The sequence below is a fragment of the Cygnus atratus genome, chromosome 2, assembly GCF_013377495.2.
Source record: "Cygnus atratus isolate AKBS03 ecotype Queensland, Australia chromosome 2, CAtr_DNAZoo_HiC_assembly, whole genome shotgun sequence".
Classification (NCBI taxonomy): domain Eukaryota; kingdom Metazoa; phylum Chordata; class Aves; order Anseriformes; family Anatidae; genus Cygnus; species Cygnus atratus.
In genome coordinates this window covers 58,193,749-58,214,894 of record NC_066363.1, presented here as the reverse complement: position 1 = coordinate 58,214,894, position 21,146 = coordinate 58,193,749, and the positions used below count along the sequence as shown (strand labels likewise).

Genomic DNA, 21,146 nt, shown 5'->3' with positions numbered 1-21,146 from the left:
TTACAAGCCACTTGTTGCCCCACAGGTGCAAGTATAGTCCTGTGTTCATTTACCCTTCTGAAAACTTCAGGCAAGGGCAATGTGCAAGCAGCTGTGCAAAGGAATAAGCCTATCTCATCTTGGAGAAGAAAGCAAACACAACACGCCCAAGACTGGTGTTTCTTTCCTTCACCACCAAGAAGTCCCCACCCCCTTCAGGGCCTGATCCTGCCAGTCTTCAAGTATCCTGGTAGCACATTAAGTAGATGCAAAAGCTGTCGATCATCTTTTACAAGCTCCCCGGATATTGCAGGGCTGGGTTTTCCTAACAAAGCCCTTTTGTCTTCTGAAAGAAGTAAGATCTGCAAACAAACTATTGTCCTTAGATTTTTGCAAATGCAAAAAAGGACAAAATTCTTGACGGAAATAAGTTATGAAGTACTTAGCCTCTACAGCATTAACTGCTTTTAAAAAAGCAAGAAAAGAGACAGTATCCTGCCTGTTATCCTGGCATGCTGCAGAAAGTTGTGTAAAATTAAAAAACAAACACACAAATACTGAAAAATTCCGAAACAGAACCCACTACTCCATGCAGGTGTACCATAAATATTGTTTATAAACCTATACCCATACTTGAATTTGGGCTGTAGCAAAAATTTAATTTATATTCAGCAGAAGGATTGCTGCTAATGCTGCAGAAAACAGTGCAGATTAATTCTCAACATTAATTAGAGCAGAATAACCCAAAGTTGTGAACTAATAAAACACCTTACAAGCAATCACTGCTAACAGCAGATTTTAGACAACATGTAGTTCGAAGCTTAATAATTTTGACAGACTTTAGCAAAAAAAAAAAAAAAGCTACTGATGGATAAATTAAAAGGGCCTGAAGGAAACGAAGGGTTACAGAAGTCCTAGAGAAGGTGAGCCTTGGCGCAGTGAATCACGCCTAACCCAAACACAAGCTACCAGCTTATCAAGGAGGCTCAACCCACTCCAGCAACCAAGCCAGGGCCAAAGAGCAAGTACACACCTGGGCAAGAGCAAGTGCCAGGATGAAAAATGTTAATTTCTTTAGTCCGTGTGCCCTGTATTAGATCATGTAATTTCTTGATTATGTACAACTTCTTGGGTTTGGGGGGTGGGGTAGGGTTTAAGCCATATCAAATCTATGTAGCAGTACAGACAGTTATAATACACAGATCCTGATCTATAATCCTCTTTCGACTATCTCGTGCGAAATGCATTATTCTAATCCCTATACAGTCAACCCCACCCCCAAACACAACACCAAAACAACCCTCACCCCTCCCCAAAACCCAGAGTGCCTTAAAGGTTTGATACTTGAATTCAGGTTGCCTTTTAGCTCTTCCTTGCTGCATTTTTTCTTGGCTATACTTCTTCTACCAATTAAACATTTCTGAGACACTAAACCAACACCCCTGCTTTTGTTGAAACAGAGTAATTATGATTTCCCTGCAGAACTCATTATTTGTTATACAAAGGCCTGAAATGGATACCCAAAACATGGAAAAGTAATGTAAGGAGTGCTGCATAGAACTTCTCCATGTGGGCTTTGATTCCTAAAGGACAAACAACATTTTTCTTGCCAGAAGCCCTTTACGCCAGGTGGCACAGATGGAGAGCAAACCTGAAAGACTTGCATCTCTGCTTTGGAACGCTGTTTTTCCTGGCTGTTTGGGGACCCAAGTCTTCTTCCAGCTAGAGGTGTACTGCCTCATTACTTCAGCGGGCTGTGAAGATTTACCTTAGGGCAGAATGTGACCTCGTGTTTTCATAACATGGTGCTGCAGATACTTATACTCTCCCAGCCCATACCTGTGCACATAAAGGTGCTGTTAGCTTTAGATAACAGCTGCCCATGCAGCTGCTTGCTGTACAGGTAAATGTTTGCTATTCCTCTCTCTAAAAGAGACTACTACCCCTGTCAAACTAAAGCCTTCCTTGCTCACACCACTTTCAGAAGCCTTTGATGTTTAACTTGGTCCGTAGCTAAGGCAAGCTCCTGCATTTTAGCATACTGCACTGCATATGATCAGGAAACACAACAAGGGCATGTATGCATTTTAAACACGGAACAACAAACTTTATGAATAAATTTAGTGTAGTGAAACACGGAGCCTACGAAATAGCTTTCTAAGCCTCAGGAAGCTTCCTCACTTGCTTTCAGTTTGTACAAGTTGCAGCGAGAAAGTGGTGTTCAGATACAAACCCTAGCTATCACCACTCATTTTCAGAAAGCCCTTAACTTGGTGTACTGGAATAATTTCACCGCCTTTAATTTTGAATTTTAGAAGTTTGCTGGTTCCAAGTTTAAATGTCAGGACTGAATTCAAAATCTCTTGTCCGGGGAAGCAGCACCTAAGAGCCCAGCTCTACGGTTTTCTCCTGCACCTGGTGCTTGTGGTCCCTGCAAGCAGTATCCCAGCTTTCATTAAGTAACCCAAGGTTCACTGCTTCTCTGGGCTTCACCGCAGTGAATGCAGATGAGAAGGGAAGTTATTGGCGGCCCAATCCGTTTCAGTTCTTCTTTTTTTCTCTAAACCTTCACTAGGAATTCAAGTTTCATTATACAGCTCATCTGTGTTTCTAAAGCCCACAAAAAGCAGAATGCCAATACTTGTAAAGGCATAGAGCGTCCCTCCATGTCTCTGTGAGAAGACTACCAAATACATTTTCTGTGTGGTTAAACCACTACAGACAGTGAGCCCAGTTCCTGTGCCACTAGGAACTCCTTCCAGATAAACAGTCATCAGACTTCTAAGCTCTTCTGTCTCTTGGCCTCAAAAAGCATTCTTAATATACATATAAAACAGCTTCTTAATTCCTGCTAGTGCTGGAAAGCATTCCTCGCATAACATTGAGTTTAACATCAGAGTGATTAATTAGAAATCAGGCAGAGGCTGCATTTTTTAAAGGTGTACGTACATTTTTGAGATAATTTGCTGCCAGCCTAATTATTGTCGCAATGCATTCAAAACACCACCAACAAAACATGTATTTTAAAAGTTCTACTTTTGACTATAAATTGATTTTTTTTTTGTTAAGTTTCAGGCAAATTAATATACATATAATATGTCAGAGCACCTTCACTAAAATCTATTTATTTAATACAGTACTGCAAAATGCATGGAAAATCTTCAATATGCTGAAGCCCTCTGCATATTAGTACCAGGCCCAAATTAAGTTACTGAAAAGACTTCTTGGGGACCTTTGCTCCACCTTGCTCAGCTGTCCTTATCCTCTGCTTAGCACCACAAAGGTGCCCCATGCAAAGTCCCCAGTTCCAGGATACAGCCACTGTCACTGCCTTTAACTTAGTGAACCTCAGAGTCCTTTTGGCATTTGCTCAAACAAAATGAGGCTGTAGGATAGTTATCAAGTGTAAAGGTGCTCCACTGTCCTAACGTACAAGTGGCAATAAAGATGTTTATCAAGGGAGCATATCTGTGAAGATCAAAATGGAAATTAGATAGTAGGAATATCAGCACAAGAGCTGGAGGTTGTTTCACAGTGAATATGTCAACAGCAGAGGTAGAGAAATCACCCAAAAGTGATCTTTTAGCGTTCACGCCTCCCTGGCTCTCTAGATGGCTGCCTTCCAACCCAACACAGCTTGCACACAGAACTCACAGCTTATCCACATTGAATTATCTGTATTTTTCACAGGCATTTTAACTGTGCCCAGATTTCACCAGGACTTGGGCTCAGCTCTGAACATCTAGCTGCAGCAGAAGAGGCAGGCAGATTTCTGCAGTGCTCCCTCCTAAGTTATCCAACTAATGACCTTAATGGGAGAGAAAGGATGAAAGCCCCAGTGTTGCCATCCTAAAGCGTGGTCTTGAGTAGACCATCAGGAACAGCCCTGGAGCACACTGGGAAAAACACAGTAGCCTCACAGAAGCAGAGACACCAGTAGACAAGCTGCTCCCTTCAGCCCCTCACGTCATTTACCTAACAATCAGCAACAGCTCACTGGTTCACATTAGTAGAGGAGGCTGAAATTCAGGCCACAAAGAACAGGACTCATTCTTATGCATATATAGATTAGCACCTATGCAGTTGTTTTTTTTTTTGCATATGTTGATTTCAAAACACTTTCAAAGAATAAAAGATGCTGACCAGTAATTACTGTGAATGAATAGGGAAAACACACCACTTGTGAAGTATACATGTATGGCATTTTTCTGTTTTTATTTCAAGAATCAGAAAACTGAATTTTTACTTTTATTCTATGCAATCTGATAGTAACAACTTTGAGAGGGAAAACAGTCAACAGGAGGGCTGCAATCAATCTTCTTGCAAACACTGTGCTACTGAGCATAACAAACAATTTCTCATAATCCCAAATATGCTTTTTATAAGTGCATAGTTTTATTAATACACAGATACTCAGCTCTTTCTAAGAGTTTATGAGGATTAAGAATACAAAGAAATGTAGTAAATTCATTAGCATAGAAGGCCTTCCTACGCTACAGTGGCTTAACAAGGAAACTCCCGAGCAAGATGTCAATCTCACACTACAAGGTTATCAGTGATAAAGTAGAGTCTCACTGAGTTCAGACTAGTTTAGTCTTTCCTAGCCTTTACTAGGTCTCTTACCTCTTGTACTTGCATTGCATTTTATTGTACAGGAACATTTATAATGCACCATTTTATATCTCTAGGGTTTAATAAACAGAAAAATATCATTATACACATACCTTGACACCATTCCTTGCTCTCAAACACAAGTGGTGCACGTATGTAACATGAAACTTTGCCCAAAATTCACATCCATAAATCATAATTTCCAGCAGCTTCAGCTTCTGATACTTCCATTTGTCATAAATTTTTCAACAACACTCAGAGGCTCTTTTCTAAGAAATGCCAAGTACCTGCCCTTAAAAGTGTCTCTGCTTGAGCCTCTCAAAATTATTACTCCCTTAAATAATACAATTTTTGTCCCGTGTAAAACAAGGCTCTTAAACCTATACAGGCTCTGTATACCTGCATGCAACTCCATTGATTTCAAACGGACACATGTGCATACATGTGAAACAATGCATTTGCAAAAGCAGCTAAATCGCTGCTATTGCTAACTCTCTCCATCAGAACTTTTTTCAACTTCAGAACCAACTCATGCTGTCTGACTGCAGCATTCAGCAAGCGTTAAGCTCCTACTCTTGTTTTAATTTCATGCACTTTAAAAGTCTGTCTAATGTACTTTCTGAAGTGCTGCATTGACAGGAGCTCCTTAAGTACTGGGTGGTATAGCAGTTGCTGTTGTAACACCATTTTTTCTTAACTATAAAGCAAGAGTGCCAGATGCCTGCATAAACTAAGAACAGCACATTAACATATTGTTTCAGGGCTACAGTAAAAAAAATTAATTTTATTTCTTTTATATATATACACACATATATGTGTATATATGTATACAGAAATATAATTCTTTGCAAGAACTTCTATTTAGAAGTCTTGGGTCCAACACATCCAGAGTTGAAATGCCACTCAACTCAACCAAGATCATCCCAGAAAATTTTGAGATGCCCCCTTTTTTGCTACAGTATCAGAACCAGCATGTTAGCTGGCTGAAGCCACATCACCACATACATACCTAAAGAATTCACTCAGTCCCATCCAACAATATATCTTAGAAACAATCTTTTAGGAAAAGAAAGGGGAATGGCAATTACCAGACTGTGTACTTACTAGACTTACTTTTAAGCACAGCCAGTTAAAAGACTCATTTAAAGTTGTAACATGGACACCGCAATACCTTCTGATGTGATTATAATTTATAATCTTACTTTCTATTTCAGTAGAATTAATTTTTGGCATAATCTTCATATAACATAGTGTGGTATTCTATATCAGCTTCACCTTTAAACTAGATGAGAAGAGTTTTCTTAGGCAAATAAAGTAATAAAAAAACCTGATCCTGCAGTCCTGGCTGGCAAAATATCCATAGACTTCAAAGGAATATTATGCCTAAGGTTTGCTGGATCAAGCATTAGTAGAAGATGCGTGTCCCTGCTGCAGCGTTATTGTAATAGAGAAGCAAGAGTTCCAGATTTTCTTCTTTCTCCTCCAGCTCTCCATAATTTTACCTTTTCCATAAACTCCCCTGCACGTAGCTGCTGTGCTTTTCTTCAAAGTTGCGTAATCTCACATGGGAGAGCCAGATTCTCTTCAGGGCTGTCCTTGAATTCCATGTTACCACCCGCTGCCAAATACATTAGGAAGGTGGGAATGGAGCGAGAAGCTTTATCACTGCTAGTGTACCAGTCAACGTCATTATTTTAGGAACCGTAATTTTTCTGAGGTAAAGCTTTCATGAAGCAGCACGGTTGCCAACTGGACAATATATTCCCTCAGGATACATTCCTACCTACATCCCCCTACAGAAAATTAAGCAAATACACACAGACAAGTGGTAACACAAAAAGAACAGACCCTGTGTAGGCACATTTCAGTTCAACTCTTCTCTAGAATACAAAAATCAAACTCTACCTACAGGCAGGTAAGGCTCCTATGCTGCAGGGCTGGAAAGCTCACGTTCAGCTCTTTGTTGTGCTCTGCATTAGCAATGCCACTGCATTAGATATGCTGAAGATCACCAATGCCAGGGCATTTCACTGCTTAGCTAAACTAATGACATACAGAGCATTTTCGTGCTCTCACCACTGTATTATGAGTGTAGTCCAACAGCTACATTGCTTAATGCACTGTTAAATACCCTGTGCTATTTGTTCTCTCACAAGAGAACTTCCTGCTCTTCTTGCTCTGAATTTTAGTCCATTTTGTATCAGGCTGTGGCTGACAACAACCAATCATGTGGAAGGGATGAAGGGGGGAAAAAAGGGAAGGTTATGAAATTAATAGCTGTGAAAAAATAAACAAACAGAAAGGGACCATATGTTCACACAGCACGTAAGTTGTAGACAAAATTTAAGTGTTTCGGCTTTTTTTTTTTAGTGAATGGCTTATTAAAGGCTAAGAAAGTAATTATTCCTTTTCAATGTTCATGCTCTAGTAAGCAGCATGCTAAAAATATACAGAGAAAACGAACAACAAAAGAACTACAATAAAACTATTTTTTAATTATCCTCTCTATTTCAGACACAGACAATGGCATTTTCTATTTCTGCTGATCTAAAGGGCTTGACAGAGGAAATTCATGGGACTACAGCTTCAGATGAAAAATTACCTTAGCCCCACCCAGGTGAAAAAGTTCTGTGCATTTACAGCAACTGTGGATATGATCCATTAATTTTAAGCTGACTGGATTTTTTTTTTATTATTGTTCTTTGAATTATTATACCTTTAGAGTGAAAGTCTTATTTTATATAATTATAAAAATATAATTGATAGTAGCAATTTATTCAGGGGCTGAAGAAGTTCATTGGCAATCTAACAACGGATGGAATTATTGCTGACAATTTTACAAAAGCTTTTATCAAAGTTTATGGGCCATTAAGTCCAACAGTGCGATTACCACTACGATATCATCACTCTCAATAGTACAGCATTGGCCCAGAACAATCCATTTTCTAATCCTATTATAACTAGTCTGTTTACTCAGAAGTGTTATGTTTGCTATTTCTGAAATGATCCAAGCCTTTGAAACAGTATTTGAGTTTAGCTCATAGGCAGGACCCATTCAGTATCACATTAAAGCAGGAAAAAATAGCCTGAGTCCCTTTCAAGTGCCACTGACTAATTCAGATTTTCCCTTCATGGGATATGTAGTGAATAAAAATAAAAGTACAGACAAGAGCTGAGCATACAAGCACACATATTCATGATATGAGGAAGCAGCTGTGGGAAATAGGTAACACACTAAGAGGTAATATTCCTCTGCAGAACCCCCACAGAATTTAGCTCTTGATGTTAGCTAGGCATTGGCACTTTTGATGCCATATGCTACTATGAATCAATGTGGTTCATAGTAACTAATGACCAGACACAAAAGAAAGAGAGAAGGTGTTAATTAGCTATTTTTAGTCTTAATTCACTGATTATGATGTGCTCATTGGTACAAAACAGATTGCTGCTCCTCAAATCAAAAAGGTCCTCTTTTGGAAAAAGGCTCTATTCTTCCTTTTCCATGCTTGACAAATCTTGTAAGTGTCAGGGAGAATTATCCACGTATACTGATGAGAGCACCTTACACACTGATTAACTAAAACTTCAGAAAAGATGTTGCTGTATTAGTTAATCTGCCACAGCCAACTGTGATAAAATGATGCTGCCTATGTTATCTGCCTCATTAAGGTGGGAGAGAGAAAATAAGAGCAGCCTTGAAATAATAAAAAAAATCATTAACATGAACCATTGCAGAGCTTAGTAGGATGGAAACAGACTGACAATACCTTTGCTCAACACTTAATTACTTTTTGAAGACCAGAAGGAATTGAGAGAGCATATCAATGACAATCCTTTCCAAACCCAAGCAAAAGGAAAAATATCAAACTGATCTAGTAATTGGACACGTATCTTAACACAGCTGTTTTAAGAAATTATGAGGGATCACTGAAGAAGCTGAAGTTTGGATTTCAACCTCCTACTACAAGTATCCTCATTGCAAGTGGTCAAATTAGGAACTACCAATGGCAGAACATTTGCTTCTACAACCAGACTAAAACTGCTGCAGCTCAACTGCTTATCCTCCATTCCAGGTAGGTGGAACAGAGACTGGAAGCCAAGCACATGGCATAAACATGACCTGCATGCTTCTCTTTCTAGGTCTGTGGTGAAGGACTTGCCCCTGCTCCCACTCCCGAGGACTGAACTTCTGCCATGAGTTTCAGGGAAGCAGTAGGAGCACCAGTATCTACCTGGGCAAAGCAGCCATGACAAACACCAAGCTGTTGCAGCCTTGCACCTCCCTCAGCCTGCTGCACAAAGACATGGGCTCTGTTCTAATGTTTGCTTTCCACAGCTCTGCAAGTGAAACTTCAAATAAAAGCCTGTGTTCTGTCCTCAGTAAGTACAAGCAAATAAAGACCAGCTAGGGATGTTTTCATTAGAAAGCCAAACACTAACTGTTCCACTTGTGTGGGTGATCAATGCCCTGTCAGCTGCTGCACCTCAATAGTGACTGTCTCACTGAGAGCTATCAGATACCAGTCAAATATTGAACCTGAAGAGCGAAGTATGTTCTTTCTGGACGTAAGTCTTCTTCTGTTCACATTACCGCAGGTCTCCAGCAGTAGATGGGGAGATGGGGCTAATAGATTTTGTGAGAGCTTGTTTTCAGGGGAGTGACCTTTCTGCCTTATGTTGGCTCTGAGAAGCAAGTTCCACCACTTCTCAACAGCATGCCGCCTTTCAGCAAATGCCAAGGGCCCAGCACGATACACATCACTCTGCTTCAAAACCCATGTTCATCTGGAGACCCAGCAATTTAAATCATGGTCCAGCTGTGGTGGTTTTACCCAGCTGGGCAGCTGAGCTCCACCACAACTGCTCTCTCACTCCCCCTCCTCAAAGAAAAAAGGGGAGAAAATATGATGGAAAGGGCTCAAGGGCTGAGATAAGGACAGGGAGATCGCTCAACAATTATTGTCACAGGCAAAACAGACTAAGCATAGGGAGATTCATATAATTTATTGCTCCTTACTAACAGACTAGAGCAGTAAGAACTAAAAGCAAACTACAAACACCTTCCCCCCCCCCCCCCATCCACCCTCTTCTATATCCTCCCCCAAGGGGCGCAGGGGAATGGGGACTGGGGGCAGCGGTCAGTCCTTAACATTTCATCTCCACCGCTCCTACCACGGTGTCCATCTGTCAGGAGCAAACTGCTCCAGCACAGGTCCCCCACGGGCGGCAGCTCCCCCCAGACCCCCTGCTCCTGTGTGGGCTCCTCTCCATGGGCTTCAGCTCCAGCCCGGGGCCTGCTCCTGCAGGGGCTCTCCATGGGCCGCAGCCTCCTCCAAGCCACATCCACCTGCTCCACCGGGGGCTCCTCCACGGGCTGCAGCGTGGAGGTCTGCTCCCCCATGGGATCTGGCCAGCAGTGGGTCATTTTGGGGCCATTTGGAGCTGGTTCTGATCTGACATGGGGCAGCTGCTGGACTCTTCTCAGAGGCCACCCCTACATTCCCCCTGCTACCAAACCCTTGCCACTTATGCCCAATATACCAGCTCTGACAAAGCAGCTTCCAGGGTTGGGATTATGCTGACTAAAATTTCAGTTTCCCCAAAAATTGGTTTGTTTTGTTCTAGTCTCATTGTTTTTTCACTTGAGTTTTTCTGTTTATTTTTAGACAAGAAAAATAAAAGGCAGGGATTCCATGCAAGACTAGTCTTAAGAGCAGCAAAGCATATGGAATCCTTTTTAACAACTGAGAATGTCAGGTTTCCATTCATGAGAAATAAGCTGTAATAAAAACGGGTAAAAAAACAACAACAAAAAATCCACTGCAGAAATGAAAGAACTTTTGACTACAAGGACATTTTGTTCAACAGCTCCTGACAAGGTAGTGCCAACCAGGACTTGAGGACATCTCCCTCACCCTTTTTTTGTGGGAAGGGGGGGGGAGAGATTCCTGTCCTCATGAGTCCAGTAAATGATCCCTGTACCTCCAGATTTAATGCATCAGAAGTAAGCTTGACAAGTATTAGTCATACCTGTTTCTACCATAGCCATTTCTTACCAATGATTAAAGGAAATTAAGAAAGTTTTGTTTTGCTTTCAGCTTCCAAAGTCATAGTTTGTGCAAAGTTCCCTGCCACGACTTTTCAGGTAAGAGCAACAGTAACTTCCACTTGTAAAAGAAAGACTGATCACATATACAAAATGGTATTTTTATCTGGCACTGAAGATCTGGTATCTTCATAATTTTGAAAGGCCTTTTATCAAAAAGGTATCCCTCATCTCTTAAATATCTTTTATGTTGTGTAAAGTGAGAAAAAAAAAAAAGGAAAGAAACACAACACCAAAATTTTCTCCTCAATAAAGCAGATGGTGATCTGGTCAGGAGGTCCCCAAATCTTACCTATCTGCCCTATCTCCAAGGAGCACCATTAAACAGAGCTACTTATTGCCATAGTTAGCTCATGACATATTTTCTTAAACTTATCAGCATTGTTTTGTACAGGGTATTACCACTTATGACAGAGTAGCTAAGTGACAATATTTTTTTAAATACTGCTTTCAGAACATCAGATTCACATGGGATTTTTCAATAGCACAATACAGTTACTTAAAATTAATGCAAGCTACAAAATAGCAAAATTAGGAAGCAAAACCCAAGAAGACCTTTTTTTTTCCATATTCTACACAAAATTATGCTCTTGTCACAAGTCCAAACTGAACAGCAAAAGTTTGAGGTGACCCACGAAGCACATCCCCTTGGAAACACAAGGGATAACACGTAATCCATGCGCAACATCTGAGAAAAGCTGTTTTCTCCATTCACTGGAATTTACAGCCCAGGAACATATGAAGGAAAGCAAAGACTGCAGCAAATTGCAAATGGTTGGGAAGAACCTGCTTGAGAATTCCCTGGTACGATTGAAAACTGGAGGTGCGCTTGGCTAGAGGAATCCTTTTCCCTGTTATGCGTCTGCTTGAGAAAAACGTAAGTGTTGAAGATGCAGTGCAATGCCACCTGTACAAAACAAATGGATATCTCATTTTAATGTAAGCTTTGGTTAAGTGGCTTGTGTTGAAATGCCACCTAGCATTCCAAATGTAACCCAACTTAATCGTATCTATTGAAAGCCACATAATAAATAACAAGAAATACGCAGCATGCCATCCTAATTGCAGAGGTTGTCTCATTTACTAGTAGTCATTTATTTATTCAAATGACTTGAACTATGTGATTCAATCTGAATCATGGGAACTAGTTACTGATTTGTGCAAACAGCCTCTTGCTTCTTTGCTAAAGGCATTGTTGAAATAACTGACCCAACTGCTAAAACAAGCTTCCTCCTTGAACCCTGCCTCCTTCCTTAGTCTTACCTCCCAAGTGAACTTCAGAAAACACAATTGTTCTACAAATGCATTTTGAACTTTAAGAATATCAATGACTAACTAACTCAAAACTGAATTAATTACATGCAATGGTATTTCCAAGATCAGGGAATTGCTAAGCAATAGAGAATCATAACATGTAGCCATAATAAAAATACAGCTCTGAAAAAGTATTGGTTACTATCTTAGATTCAAATCAAATTCATCTTTCAGAAGTGCACATGTCTCTCTGATCTTAGGGGAGGGAGGGGAGTTTGAATACAGATCCCTAGTGAGAAGCTGCTTTTTTTTTTCTTCAGTTGGGCATCAGAAATATGAACACTGCCATTAAAACTGAGCTGCAGCTATGTAAAAACAGTGATTTCAGAAACAATTCAGACTTCACAAGAAAGTATCTACTTGAAGCCCATTTTGACTTGCAGCTACCACCTCATGCTGCTATTTCAGTAGCTGATGGGGCTTCCCCATGCCGTCTGAGCAAGGGGCCAGGCACAGGCAGAGAACACGTGCACTTTGGCAGCAAGAAGCCAAGCCAGATGCATGCCACCACAAGTCACCACATCCCAGGCCAGCCACTGTGTGCGTTATGGCCAGCATCCCTCCAGGGACAAGGAGCTGTTGGGGAAAGAGGCTCGGAGTAGCTTTCAGGAAGGAGAGGAAAGGATGCTCTGCACCAGATGTCATTTCAAAGCTTGTGAATCACCCCCAGGTAGGAAGCTGGTTACCTTGAACTACAGACAGTGTTCATCATCAGCTAGGGCACAGGGCGGGAGGCCAAAATCCCAACAGGCAATTTTGCCAGTGGCCAGATGTGTTGCCTCAGGCAACCATTCAAAGTCTCCATGGCTCTGATCCCACGGGTCCTAATAGGTAAAATAATACTTTCCCTACCTAGAAGTGCTATGTAAGTTTGTGGTGCCCCAATGCCAAAAGCGTTCAACTTCCAGGACTCCCCTAATTATCTTCATATTTACAGCTGCATTTGGTGATGGGAAATCAGGGATTATGCCACTGTTTTGATTACAAAATGCACACAAACCCAGTTCCCACAAACTGATAATTTTCTTCTTGTAAAATCCAGAGCTAAAGCACTACTATCCTGTCATCAAAACGGCTGTTTTATACCTTCTTCTCCTTCCTTCATTCCACATTTCCCTGGAAAACATCTCGCCTAGCATCACCCTGCTCTGCCAGAGGAGCTGTCTACTCCAGCAACCTGGACTGAGATATTCTGCAAAACTGCCTTTGCTAGTACCACGTCAAATCTTATTTTTGAGGGGCTTGGGATGGACGGGGTTGGCAAAGCTGCAGCTTCTGCAGGTGACAGGGAGGTGGACGGCACGGCTGGGAGGTGAGGTGGGTAGCACCCGCCCTTCCCACAGCACCTTTGCAAAATAAAGTAACCACAGAGCGGTAACCACTACACACAGAAGGCTTTTAACCCACACAGCAGCACTGCCGGCCCTTGGGGCACTGCTACTGTTCGGCAGCTTTCACTCCACCTGCCCAGAGGCCTGTCCTACTGCTGGGACACCAATAAACCCTGCTGTGCCAGCCTCCGGATGGAGGGTGACATGGTTCGGTGCAGGCACCACACGCAGGCATGCCAGCACAGGTAACCAAGCTTTTTATTATTATTACTTGATGAAAATGGAAAAGCTATCACAAATATTTCAGACTATATTTATCCCTCTACTTAACCTTCACACAGTTTGGAGCAAGGCTTTTTTTTTTTCTGTACACAAATGACAGTTTATTCCAACCCCCAAACCTCAGTTTTTCAGGGAGGAAGAATAGAATTGAAGTTGGTTCATTAATTTGAGCCAAAAATGCAGCAAACACACCTTGCTCCAGAAAATGAGTGGGAGGGAGTTTTAAGAAAATTAAGTGGTGCTCTGGTATTTTCAAAATAAACCTGCAAATTTTCATTTCAAATAGCATTTGATTTTCCTTTTTTAACCAACTTAAAAAGAAAAGAAATAGTCTCAGGTCTTCCAGATTATCCTAAAATACTTTTTGGTGTGTTCAGTGTTCTCATTTTTTTTTCTTCTTCACTTCAATAGAACCACCCTAATATATTTGTTTCAGTTTGACTGGAAGTTATTCTTATTTTCCTCCCTCAACCACTGAAACAAACAAAAACCACCCATGATTTGATGCACTCTCATAGCAAGACATGCATGTGAACACGTAGATGTTTACTTTCATGTACACTGATGTGCCGGGCTGGAGAAGGCACACCAGCAGGAGGAGGAACCTTGCATCTGCCTTGCATGGATCTGTCAGCAGGCAAAACCTACTTTGCATTAAAACTTCAAAATGAAAGCTCACACACCATTACAGTCTACATAAATACCAATTGCTCTCTCAACATGGTAGCGAGTGTACAGCTTAGCCAAATGGTCAACTCATGTCTCCTTGTATTTTCAGTGGTCATCAGAAAGTTTGTGTTTGAACAGGAAAACTAATAAGGATTTCTCATGCTTCTTCCCTGTGAGCAACCCTTAATACCGTTATTAAGCCCAGAGAGCACAAGACTCACACCTACACATACATGTTCTCTGTGGGACAAATCACTAGGGCACATCATAGCCCTTTCAATACATAACAATTTTGCTTCAGCAGGAATAGACATTTGTATTGATACAACTTCTCTGTACATGGAACATCTTTTTTTCCACATTTCCTTTAGGAATGACTTCTGCTGCCCATATTCATGCCAAATGCTCCGCAACTATTTCTGAAGAAAAAAAGTACATTATTACTCAGTGCTATTAGGTCAGCAAAATTCAGCTCTAAATAAAAAGCATTACAGTTCGGTTTGGTGTAATTGGAAGCCAGGAAGTAACACATCGAGAACCAGAATGGGCAGGAATGATACTAGATCTCATCCTACACCTACTAATGACATATTCCTGGAAGCCAAGTTGCACAGGAGAAAGCCAAATTGTTACACATGTAGTGGGGGCAGCAAATACTGTACCAAGCTGAACAACAACCATCCGCATCCCCAGGAAACATCGAGTGGTGGATTCCCATCCCAGGTACCATTAACTCCTGGCAAAGCAAAGTTGACCTAAATGCTTTCTACCCCCACCATCACAGAGCTGATAAATCCATGCTGCTGGCTCTCCGTGCCTTCATGTGCTTCACAGGCTCTCCAGAGCTGGCAGGTACAAACGAGGAGCAGCGGCGTGAGGATTTCTAATGAATCACCCTGACCCGGCTTCCATCCCACCCCTGTCACCTGGACCCAGGGGTGCCAGGCATTGATTGCATCAGCCTCGTTGGAAGGGCACATCCCAGAGGCGAGGGCCTCTCTGCTAATCCCTCGTCATGCCCGAGCCTTTGACGTCATGCAGCCTGGGCGAAGCAGCGGCTCCTGCTCAGTCATCGCCCGCGTCCCAAGTGCTGGGTGAAGCCTTGCGTAGGACCCAGAGAAGCAAATTCTGCACTCGCTTTTCAAACTGCACTTACAGCCAGGCACGTTGCTCAAGCTGACCCTGGGGTGAGAGCAAGACAGGTGACTAGACTCATCCCGGCAATAATTACTGCTTGAGCATTCATCAGAGGCTACACACCTTCCACAGCTACTGCATGGCAAATCCAGGAGGCAAAAAGCTGGAACATGCCTTCCACTGAGGAGCAAATAAAAGCCCTGCTCCCTTCCCAATCACCTTCTGTTAAAACTAGCAAAATCCTAGCTAGATTGAGTGCAGTCTCTGTGCCAGCTGAGCCCCAACTGACATAACCGCATTTTCAATAGTAGGGGCTCAAGGAGAGCAGCACAGCAGAATGGTATTTTGAGAAATAATAAAAGATTTCTAATGCAATTCACACATTTCCAAAATAACAATTGTTGTAGCTAGCCAGTCACTTTTAGACAATAAGACATCCCTCCTCTTTTGACTGGTATAAATCGGGTTTGTGAGCTGAGTCACCCCGGCAAGCGCTCCTCACGTAGACCGGCCAGAGGATGCTTTTGTGGGTACGGCCAGTTCTGGCTTCCCAGAGCAAAGTCCTACAAGTCAAAGTACTTCTGACAGTACAACCACTGTTGCATTGCACAAGCACTTTGGCAATACAGACCAGAGCGTAACATGAAATTTGACATGAGCTCTCGTACCTGTAAATGCTAATGTGTAGACCATGACATGCTGACTACCAAATTTTGAATGCATGTGAGTTTTTTCTTTGATGCAATGCTCACATGCACAGGGTGACTGTACCCTCTGATACACACATACTACCGAAACTTGGACTAATCCAGGAGTTTGGTTTTGCACTGAAACTATTGATATTGCTACATTTGATGAAGGTATGGTCATCCTCCCTGAAATGAAGTAAACCTTTCAGCAGGCTGGTTTCTGAAGAGCTAACAAGCTAACGCAGTTTGTGCTAGAGGAAGATAAGGACGCCTTTTGAAGGAACTGGTTTGGCTAGTCAGCTATCTTGCTGCTAAAGCTCACATATCCCAGTGATTTCAGTGATAGATGGATACCCAAATACAAAAGTCAGCCCCGAGGAGCATAATGGCATTGTGTGACACTCCCTGAAAGTCTCTCTCTATAAATTAACAAATGAATTACAATGGACTACTCTGATTGTAGTCTCCAGGGCATCGATCTTGATTTCTCATTTATCTGCAAATCTCTTCACATACTCTTGATGCAAGAAATAATACGTTTGTATTTACTACTATCATTTCTGTGGGTAGTTTGTTCACCCTACACACATGCACACACTCTGTTGAGACATCAGTCTCTTTTGCAGCATTTTGCACATAGCCACTGTATTTGTAAGTTGTCTGAATTAAGGAGATAACTGCTGTCACTTTATCTTCCTTTTCTTGCTTATCTGAAGTTGCCCTTAACAATAGGATTTGGGTTTTGCCCTTAGTCATTCACACATCGAAGCACTGGAGTAGGAGCAGGTCTATACTCAAGACTTCTCTTAATTGTATTATTTCACCAAATTCAGCACCTAAGTTTCCATACCTCTAACTGCACACACCTCTGCGGTTTCACAAATATAGTTTCCAAAATAAAAAAGAAAACAACAACAACAAGTTTAGTCATTTACCAAGGAGAGGAGAGGAAAAAAGAAAAAAAAAGCGCACAGTGCACAGACAGGACCTTAGGTAACAAACAAATAAATAACAGCTCCCCCTGCCTCTTTCTCCTGTTTCCATACAGGAAACTCCTCTTGCATCAGTGATAATACAAACAAATGCAGGTACAAGAGCGGAGATCATCTGAAAAGGCAGAGCTGTCTGCACGTAACTGGAGCAAGCACTACACAACCCACAAGAACTGCAATGCTTGTGTCCGTCACAAGTAGGTATGGAATAACATGCAGTGCAGAAACTGCAAAATCTGAAATGCAGCATCACATAATATCAGTACGCACGTAGCCCACTGCACAAAATATTACATGGCTCTCTTTCATTTCATGTGGAAATGAAAGCATCCTTAAGGAGCATCCTTCAGCATCCTTAAGGAGGTTAATTTCCCTTTGTTTTCCAGAAAGCGATATAGAAGACATTGGTTACACAAGGGTGTCACAGAGAACTTCTGCAGCCACAGAGCTGCCCAGTGGGTTTGCATGTCCACTCCCAGCTCCCATCCCACGACAGCTGTAACTACAGATCAAAACTAGTGATAGAAAACCAATAAAGCAATGAAAAGCAGTTTGCTTAACTGTAGTGCCATCCTTGAGCATTGACACACAAAATGGACATTGGTCCAATGCATCCTGCAGGAAGCAACATGCCTGCTGTCACAGATATTTATCTTCGATACCACCTAAAAGGCCATCCAGCAAACATCAGTGGAAATCCAGATTAGTTCCACCATCGTTAATCTGGGTCAACATTAGAGCAGGTAGATAGAGATAGATATTGATCCCTTTCAGTGTACTTCAGTTTCCAACAATGCTGTTTGGTTTTGGAATAAGCACAATTGGTTTTTGTTGTTGTTTTTCATCTTCACATCTACAGTCTTACAACTAAATAAGTTTTCTCTAATCCATATTCAAAGAAATCTTTCTAAAATTTTGGGAAAACACAGAACTATATTTAAATTTCCATTAAACCATTATGTTGATCAGATTTTATAGGTTGATTCAGACCTTCTTCTAGCAAGAACATTTGCCTGGGTACTTTTATTTATTTATTGAGGCATCAGCTCTTTTCGGGAATAGAACAAAGCAGGTTGAAATTTTTAAAAGTGTAAATTCATATGCCATTTGAACTTCTAGAGGCAACAGAATTTTTTCATAAAACACAAGTGTTGCACATATTTATTACAGCACATTTGCTTTCAGAATTATTCTGAATTCAGATGCCTAGGAGTCCTATAATGTGACCGGACCTCAGCAGGCTTTGATGGTCTACTACCTGTTGGACCTATTGCTTCAAATCAATATCTCATGATTCTCAAATGCTGCTTCATTTTGTACCCATGACTTATTTTCTTACTCATCCTCAGGTGTGGAGAAAAACAAATAAATACCAAATAACTGATTCAACTGTTTTGCCTTCCCCTCTGCCACCAAGTCTCCAGCTCTCCTCACAGAAACAGTTACTCACTAACAGAACATATCGTGAATAATCTCCGTTTGGTTTATCACATAGCTGTTGATTATTTAATAATCCTCAAATAAACAGCACCCTCACAATTTCATGAGACACAGAATTAAACACTATAAACAAGGTAACAATGTTTTTCTCCTCACACTTTACATATTCTGCAGGGTATATGCACCTGAGATTGCACTTCAAAAGCTTTAACACAGCATAGGAGGTAGAGTCAGCTTGCTTCCCATCATTTTCAAAGGGTGAAGAAAAAAAAAAAACAGAAAAGAAAAACTGCCCATGTTACATCAACAACAGGTATGAACTTGATTTCTGGAGCAGGAGAGCCTCTTCACTTTTTTAAGGTTGTGCAACTAGTTATTTCGAACGGGGTGTTTCTCCCTTTCAGGATGGTTTTACTGTTCACAGTCACGAAAGACTACCTAGGTCGTTTTAAGCCACACATAGCTCTTCTAATCACTATTAATTCTCTTCTCCCACTTTTTCTTTAGAAAGAAAGAAAGAGTAAAACAACAACAACAACAAAAAAGAAATCTGCATTTTTCCCCTTGCTGGCAGATTTCCAAGATGAAGAGGACTGTACTCTGCCTGGAACAGCAGTCAGGGCCTGCTCTCAAAACTCACAAAAGAACACCACACACGGAGAAAAAGCAATGATCTGACCAGCCAGAACCCTCTTCTCACCCTCGAAACCAGTTTCTCAAATATCAAAAGCGGCCCCGGTCCCCTGCGCCCTGCCCCGGCCGCTCCGCGCAGTTCCCACGCACCCACCGAGGGGTGACAGCGGAGTCGGGGCGGCTTCCCCACGGGGGAAAGGACGGGAATAAATCGCTCTTAGGTTTAACAACGGGGGAAACTGAACCCACGTGACGTTTTCCCTCTTTCCGCGCATCCCCTCCCCAGGTGCGTGCGGGGATATTTCCGTGCGCACATCCCCTTCCCGGGTGCGCGCATCCCCATTTCTGGGCACACATCCCCTTCCCAGGTGCGTGCATGGATATTTCTCGTTTTCAAGCGGGACAAGCGGAGGTGTGGGGGCAGAGCGACAAGCAGGGGGTGCCGGAGCCGTGTTCGCTCGGGGGCTGCTCGGCTTTTCCCCGCCGAGCTCCGCGGGGAGCGGTGCGGGATGGGGCCGGCGGCAGCACCGGGGCCGAGCCGGGCAAAGCGCTGCGGGAGCCACGGGGCGACGAGGGGAAGAGAGGGGAGCTGAGCGGAGCGGGGAAAGGAGGGGGAGAAAAAAAAAAAAAAAAAAAAAAAAAACACCACGAAAGGAGAGAAGCACAAGCGATGAGATGTGCCAAGGTTTATTCCCTTTATTTCCTCCACCCCCACAAAAGAAAATAAACCTAGAATCAGGAAGTCGGAGCTGCGGGAGCGCTGCAAGAGGTTTGTTTTCCCCTTTTCTCCCTTCTCTTTCTTTTTTTTTTTTTTTCTCTCCTAAGGAAAGAGGCCGGGACTTTCCCTCCGCCGCTCCCCGCGGGAGGCCGCGGCGCGCCGCCGCCCGCAGCCCGGCTCCCACGGGGTGCCTCCGGCGGGACCCCTTTCCCCCTTTTTCCCCTCTTTCTTCCCCCATTTGTCCCCCCTTTACCTTTTTTCTCCTCCACGGCGAAGCAGGGGGCGACGCACCCCAGCAGCAGCAGCAGCACCAGGACAGCGGCCCCGGGGGGGCTGCGGCCGCCCATCCTGCGGGACGCCCCCTCTTGCAGTAGGGTCGGGGGGCACGGAGCTTTGCTCGGAGATGCTCCCCTGCACCCCAAAGTGCTCAGCCCCTCTGGGCGGCGATGCTCCGCAAGGCTGGGCTCTGCATGCTGCTGGGCGGCCGTCGAGGGCTGCGCGCACACGTGCGTGCCCCGCAGCGGGGGGGTGGGTGCTGCTTTCTTCCTCCTCCCTCTCTTCTTCCTCCTCCTCCCTCTGCTGCCCCTCCTGCTGCCGGGGGCTGCGGGGACTTGCGGGGCGGCTGGGGCCGGCTGCGGGACGGGGAGCGCCCGGCTTCGCTCTCAGCCCGGCCGAGGAGCGCAGGGGCTCCCTCTGGGGACGCCGAGGAGGAGGAGGATGGGGCGGGAGCAAGGAGGAAGGGGAGGAGGAACCCCGCCCAGGTGGGGAAAGGGCGGCCCCCCCCACCTGGCCCGGGATGGAGGGAGAGAGAATATTTGGGGGGGCAGGTCCTCTGTCCCCCTCCCCTCTCGGGCTATGGGGTTGGTGTGTAGGGGGTATATCCTGCTGCCCGGAGGCTTCAGCCCGTGCGTTTACACCGCTGCTTGCCAAATAGCTGCGTGGCCCTTGCACAGCCTCCGGTCCTCATCGTGTCCCCCCTGGGGGGCGCAGCGCGGAGTTTCGGCAGCAGCACCCCCTCCTGCTCTAGCCCGTCCCCAAAAGGAGCCGGGATGCAGAGCGATGCCCTCCTTTCTGCTCCCCCCGAAACCAGAGCAAACTCGGCCCCGAGCAACCAGCCCTGTTCTCGGGGTGCTCAGCTGCCCCCCAGTGCAATGCCAGGTGTGTGCGTGCAAAAAAAAAACCAAAACCCTGCACTGCCCCTATGCCTCTTTTAGCACCAGGATAGCAGGAGCCCTATCTGTGCGT

General features: G+C 43.5%; 1 protein-coding gene across 1 annotated transcript in view; it reads right to left on the bottom strand.

Annotated features, from left to right (window-relative positions):
• Positions 1–20,605, bottom strand: part of EGFR (epidermal growth factor receptor) — a 163,107-nt gene extending 142,502 nt beyond the window's left edge. The window contains exon 1 of the mRNA XM_035552537.1: positions 20,155–20,605. Within this exon, the coding sequence (XP_035408430.1) occupies positions 20,155–20,248 (94 nt within the window). The 5' untranslated portion in view covers positions 20,249–20,605. The remainder of the gene's footprint in view (positions 1–20,154) is intronic.
• Positions 20,606–21,146: the final 541 nt, after the last annotated feature.